The following is a 6521-nucleotide window of genomic DNA, read 5'->3' as shown; positions in this document are numbered from 1 at the left end:
TGGTCTCCACCCCAAGAACTCATTCAGTAGATCTGGGGTGGGTCCAGAATTTGCATAGCTCTCCAGGAGTGCTGATGCTGTTGTTCCAGGGACCATACTTGGAGAACTACTGATCTTGTGAGGTCTCCTGAAGAAAACAGGAGGACGGGGAGGGGGAATGACCTATCCTGTGGTGCTGTACTCATCACAAGGCTCATTTATACACGGCCCTGATCACTCTCAGACACACATAAGCTTAGGGATGGTTTGTCTTACAGCTTTATTGAGGTATAACTTACATTCCACAGATTCACTTAGGTATACAATTCAGTGATTTTTAGTAAATTTATCAAGTTGTGCCATTGTCAGCACTGGTCCAGATTTAGAACATTTACATCAATCTAGAAAAATCCCTCCAACCAATTTACAGTAATCCCTGTTCCCATTCCCAGACAACCTACTTTGTCTTTATAGAGTTGCTTTTTTGGACATTTCAAATAAATGGAATCATGCAGTATGTGGTCTTTTGTGTCTGGCTTTTTAATTTAACATAATGCTACCCTTGGTCCTCTATGTTGCAGCAGGTGTCAGTACTTTTAAAAAACTACTAACTAGTATCTTATTTAATTATATGGATTCATTGTTTCATTGCCTGGAGAGACCACATTGTCTTTATGCATTCACTAGTTTCTGGACATCTGGGTTGTTTGGCTATTATGATGAATGCTCCTTTGAACATTTGCATACAAGTCTTTGCATAGACGTATTTTTTCATTTCTTTTTCAGTACATACCAGGAGTGGAATGTCTGGGTCAGAAGGTAAATTTATATTTAAATTTTAAGACATGGCCAAACTGTTTTTCAAAGTACCATTTTATAATTCCACCAACGATGTAGAGTCCATTTTCCCTAGATATGTTATCGTTGTATTTTACTGGGACAAATACAAGATAGTTTGAGATCAACCTGTACCAAGAAATGTATTCAAAACACTGTTCATTAAATACTTTAAATGCACATACAAGAGTGTAGAAACATGTTTCTTGAGGCCGGTTTCAGTCTTGTCTGTACATTAGAATCATGCGGGGAGCTTTGAAAAATTCTGATGCCAGGCTATGTCTCGGACAATCAGAACAGAGACACAATGGAGTGAGTGGGCAGGCATGAGGACTTTCAATGCTCCCCAGGTGAGTCCAGTGTGCAGGCTGAGTTTGCTCCTACTCAAGCGCACAAACACAGGCACAAGTTTGTTGATTAAAAAAAAGTTTGTTGAGTCACTCGCTGAGATAATAGCTAAATAGCTACAGCTGAAGCAAGACAGTGTCTCTGGAACACATTGAGTGAGACTGGAGAGGTTTGAAGGCTATAGAAATAAAAAAGGAATATACTGTCTGGTTAGGCAAGTCAGGAGTCTAAGCATCATCTTGGATCTCTCCTTTTCCATCATCCTCCCATATCTGATCTATCACTCCCATTAACTTCCTTCCTAAATATCTCTAGAATCCACCCACTTCTCTCCATCTCCAGTGATATGATCTGGATCCAACCTCTATCATCTCTTATCTAAACAATTGCAAAGCTTCCAAGTGGCTTCTTATCAACCTTCCTGGCTCCTTTCCAGCCCATTCTCGACACTAAATCCGAAGAATTCCACCTCATTCACAAACAGATCTGGTCATATAACCCTTTTATTTAACCTTTTTAATTATTCCTCACTTTCCACTGCACGTTGACTAAATACAAAAACCTACCCTTTGGTGCTCAGGGGCCAGTATGCTCTGGCCCGGGCATCTGCTCCTGACGCAAGGGCCTCTCCTGGGCAGTGGCTTTATCCTGCCTTCTCCTCCTGGGTCCTAGTGTCCCCCAGCTGCCAGCTTCTCAGGGAAGCCTCCTGACCACCCTGTACAGCTCAGTCTCCTCCATCACTTGCTCTCATGGACCCCGTGCCTTCCCCTTGCGGCATTTATACCTCAGTTTGCTTCTTTGATTTAAGTACTCTGGGAGTATTCTTTTCCCTCTCCTGCTTTTTCTAAAGTGAACAAGAAAAGCTGTCTGTGCTTAAACTGCGCTTACTGTGTTAACCAGCCACAAAATAGCAAACCACTTGTGGCAGACAAGATGGCATGATGGGGAGAAAAGGGAGGGACCATTTTAGGATCCTGCCCCTCCTTCACAACCACCAGCTTGCAGGTGAGGTTGTCTGGAGGGAGCCAGGGGGCCGACTCCTCCTCCTTTCGCTCTGCTGCTGGGCCACCAGCCACCCGGCCACCGTACGCGGAAGCAGATACTCATGAAGCTGATGGTGACACAGGTGCTCTCCATGGAGGTTGTGAATTCCTCAGAGAAAGCTGCCAACTCCGTTTCTCCCAGTTACATCAGGCAATCATTTTCTGCATGACCAGATCCAGTCTGATTATCAAAGGTCCTTGGCACTATTTTTCCAAAGGCTCTGTTTTCCCAGTTTTTTGTTTTGTTTTACATTGCATAAGGTACGGGAGCCCTCTGGTGGCAATTTGTAGAAAAATCTCATGAGCAGGAGAGAGATGCTTAGTTGGGGTGAGAAGTCTCAGTTCTTCACATTTCTTTCCTTCGCCTCCACAAGCTATTTCCAATTATTTTATCAGACATTAAAAGTAAGCCAGGTTACACTGGGTTATATCAGTTATCTACTGTCTTCTCCAACTTGTGAAGTCAATTTATAAACATAGATCTTAAAGAACTGAACGATAAAAAAAGGCTTGCTGAAATTACTTAAATTACAAAAGTAAAATTAATCACTATACTTTAAATTACAGAAATACCAATTACATTTTTTTTAGAATTTTCACATCTTAGGTCTTCAATAAAATTAAATTTACACACAAAAAAAAAAAGAGAGAGAGAGAGAAAAGTAAAGCAGGGCCATTATAAACCATCTGAACAAGAATGCATCAGCAAACCAATGCTTTTTGTGGTCAGGCTTACAACTGGCCAGGCCGTGTTGCTAAACTGAGCTGTGACTGATGATGTGGTCCGAGGACGTCGACTGAATCTGGCCCATGGTGTATAGACTGGAGACCCTGACTTGCTGCTCGAAAGTGAATGCTCTCCATGGTAGAAGGACTAAGGTCTACATAGGGTCTATTAGCATTGTTCAGTTGATGCATGTATCACATTGGTATCCAAGTAACTGTGTAGGGAGGGGGAGCTCTGTGACAACACAAGGTCTTACAGGTAGAAACCTGGGACCAAGGGCAGGCGGAGGAACAAGCCAGGTCTTGGCTATTTGCAGAGCTGGACAGGTATGAGACTCAAGGAGAACTGGGCTGCTGAGAAGGGGGTGGATGACACATCCATCAGTGCTACCTGTCCACACTCAAGCTGTTTCATCAAGCAGGAGAAGTTAAGGAACCCAGTTGCCATGGCTGGAGATGGCGGCGGTCCAGGCAGGTAGAAGAAAGGATGACAACAGGGAACAGGCTCGTGGTGATCGGGCTTCAGGAAAGGAAGCAGCATCTAACGTCTCAGACTGTTTCTCCAGAGGCTGGTTAATATCTATTCCTGCTTTGCATTACAATGTTTGATATGCCCCTCTTTTATTAGCTCTTTTTCTCTGCCTTTTAAAAGCAAAAATCAAACTCTGCATTATATTTTAAAACATTAGGGGGAATTCCCTGTTGGTCCAGGGGATAGGACTCTGAGCTTCCACTGCCGGGGGCCAAGGTTTGATCCCTGGTCAGCCAACTAAGATCCTTCAAGCAATGTGATGCAGCCAATAAATAAAATAGAATAAAAAATTAGGAACTCTAGGTTTGAAGAAGAATCACAAAGAGATCATGACTTTTTCACAGTTGCTTTTTTGACGGAAATCCAGTCACATCCGCCTGGACTGTTACCTAGACCATGACTTGGACATTCATATTCCACTAGGAACATGATATATTACAAAAGAGAGAAGGACTTTTAAAACCACATTTCATTTTTAATACAAACTCTGTTGCACTAGTACAGAAATGACCCCTTCATGCACAGATAAATTTAGCATCTGCCATTGTGGAAGAGGAAAAACTACACTGTTCTTGTCCCCTCCACCCCACCTCCATACATTGGTAAATTTGAAGTAACTTATCTTTGTGCTCTCTGATGCCAAGGCAAGCCTGTCTGGTCTTTCTGGATTTCCACAAGAAAGGCTGATCTGTGAAAAGTGAATACTGGAGACATTAAACTATGTAGGGCCATCTTTGCCTGGGATTACTTCAAACTGTGCTTCGGCAAAGCTCTGAAAATATCTTCTAGAAACCTGCTGTGTGTATGGAAAATAGTTCACTCTTTCAGTTTCACAGCAAAAAGAGAAAATAAAACCCCAGAAGGCATTTAAGTAAATGCTTTCCAATCCCACACACTGTATTAATTAGCTAACATTTTATACAGTACAACATAAACATTGTTGGCATGTTTATTTGTATGTAACACCCCTAAGCATATAGCATCTACACTCTAAGCGTATTTACAAATTCAACAAAATATCTACATATAAAAAGCTTTACTTAAAATTAAACTTGATGCAAGTTATGAGAAACCAATTTATTGGCAAATGAAACTGAGCATTCCTTCAACCATAGGTTGTTATAGAATTTCAAATGTGGAAGGAAACCATTTGATAGATATTATTTATGAAGCTGGTAGAATATATATGCCTATTTCCCAAACCACAGATGTAATCCCTTTGACTGTTGGCCTTGTTAGCACTTGTCAGATTTCTTACATTCTGCAAGGCATCCATGTAATTTGCATACACACTGTTTAATGCTGCAGAGTTTCAAAAGCTGCCACATGACTTAGAGAAAAATATATTCCTGTTGCTTTGCTTTATGTGCTTTTTTTTGGAAATAACTTTTTAAAAAATTTTCTACCAAGTTCCCATCTTTCTTACTGAATGTGACTTGTTTTAATAGAAACCATAAGAAACCATAAAATCATCATATGCTCCAGCTGGTGATAAAACTTTTCTTTTTATACATATGGGGGAAAATGCTCCTTAAAATAAATTGTCTTCATTTTACTGCCACAGTTCCTTTTTATACCCCAACATTGCCATCTTCATGAGCTCTGCCTTTTCCAAGTGACTTTTAGACAATGACAGTAATCTTGGACTCCGAGTTGACTGTACCAAATGATATAGAAGGCAGTATATTGTGGAATGCTTATCATCTGAAGGCACTGCATATGTCTTGCCCTGTGCTTTCTGGAATAATTTTTGAAATTTAATTGGAGTGATCTGTTTGAGATTCTCTCAGTCTGGCACAAGTGCCAAAATGCATTGCGATATACATCGTTTATGCCTAAAAATCACATAACAGAATGGAGAGAGGATGTAAAAAGTAGAACACTGTAGCAATATAATACTTTGATGATTAAGAGGTCAATGGAGTAAGAGGAGCAAAGAGCAGGTAAGAGGGTCTCAGTAAGCATCAGCAAATTTACCTGTCATAATTAACTCATTTTGCAAGTATATATTGTACATATGGTTCCTAACAGTCTCCCAAAAAGACTAACGACAGCTAGACATAAGAGTCACCAATTTCACGACAATGTCCACAAAGACATTGAAGTTCTAGAGAATACTACAGTAACACTCTTGACAATGAAAACGGAAGTCCTACTTAGGGGTTCAGCGGAGGACAGTATCAAAGTACCAACCCATGTTTGAATAACATACACAGGTATATCCTTTAAAGGTGTAGCATTTTTCATGCAACCTATTGAACTGTATCCCAAAGCGGGTAGAAGGTGATCTGTTGATGATGTTGTATTATTATTATTTTTTTTATCAGTTCTTAGGAAATCAAGATGACCTATGTTGAATGAAAAAGTATACACTTTGCACCGCAGTTCACATTAAGATATCATTTGACTGAGTTACGTTCTTGCTTTGACAGTTCTCATCATATGAACACCCAGCAGCACACAGACTTTCTGCCTCTATGTTCATAGTATGAGAAGGCGGACAGACAAGTCCTTATTAAGATAAACATTTGAGAAAAGTTGGATACTGGCAAAGAGCTCACAAATTAGACAAATGAATTCATGGCGTTGACAGGAGATGGTGCCTCCGAGCTTTCGTTTCCTTCAGCTGGTTCTTTCTCTTTCTTACCACTGTACTGTCCGATAAAGGAGCCGTCCTCATTGAACTGGCCATTCACTCCTTCTCCATAGTCAACTAGGCTATCATCGCTGTCTTCCTTTTTCACAGTCCTGTCTGAAGGTGTTCGACTGCCTTTTTTTAAAGGCTTGTGGTCTTCCGCATCACTGGAAAAAAAAAAGATAAAACATGTTCGTCAAGATGGGCCCTTAGGTAAAATGCTTGGTTCTCAAAGATCAGGCATGCAAATTATGAGGAAGCATTTGGCGCCCTGAGCTTCTCTAGCCCAGTCTAATCGCCAGGTGGCCTTCAATGACCGGAATGTGGTTGGAATGAAAGTAGAGTGCAGAAATGGTTTAATCATGAAGTCTTCGACAGGTGGATGGCTTCGCAGGGTGATGTCAATATCAATGACAGATTC

At 40.9% G+C, this 6521-nt stretch overlaps 1 protein-coding gene across 20 annotated transcripts in view; it reads right to left on the bottom strand.

Moving 5' to 3' along the window:
- NRCAM (neuronal cell adhesion molecule) overlaps window positions 243-6521 on the bottom strand; it is a 309770-nt gene continuing 303491 nt past the window's right edge. For all 20 annotated transcript variants that reach the window (XM_018047203.1, XM_018047206.1, XM_018047205.1 and 17 more), the window contains one exon: window positions 243-6267. In XM_018047203.1, the coding sequence (XP_017902692.1) occupies window positions 6030-6267 (238 nt within the window). In that variant the 3' untranslated portion in view covers window positions 243-6029. The remainder of the gene's footprint in view (window positions 6268-6521) is intronic.

This window comes from Capra hircus, chromosome 4 (assembly GCF_001704415.2).
Source record: "Capra hircus breed San Clemente chromosome 4, ASM170441v1, whole genome shotgun sequence".
Taxonomy (NCBI): domain Eukaryota; kingdom Metazoa; phylum Chordata; class Mammalia; order Artiodactyla; family Bovidae; genus Capra; species Capra hircus.
This window is presented reverse-complemented; position numbering and strand designations above follow the sequence as displayed.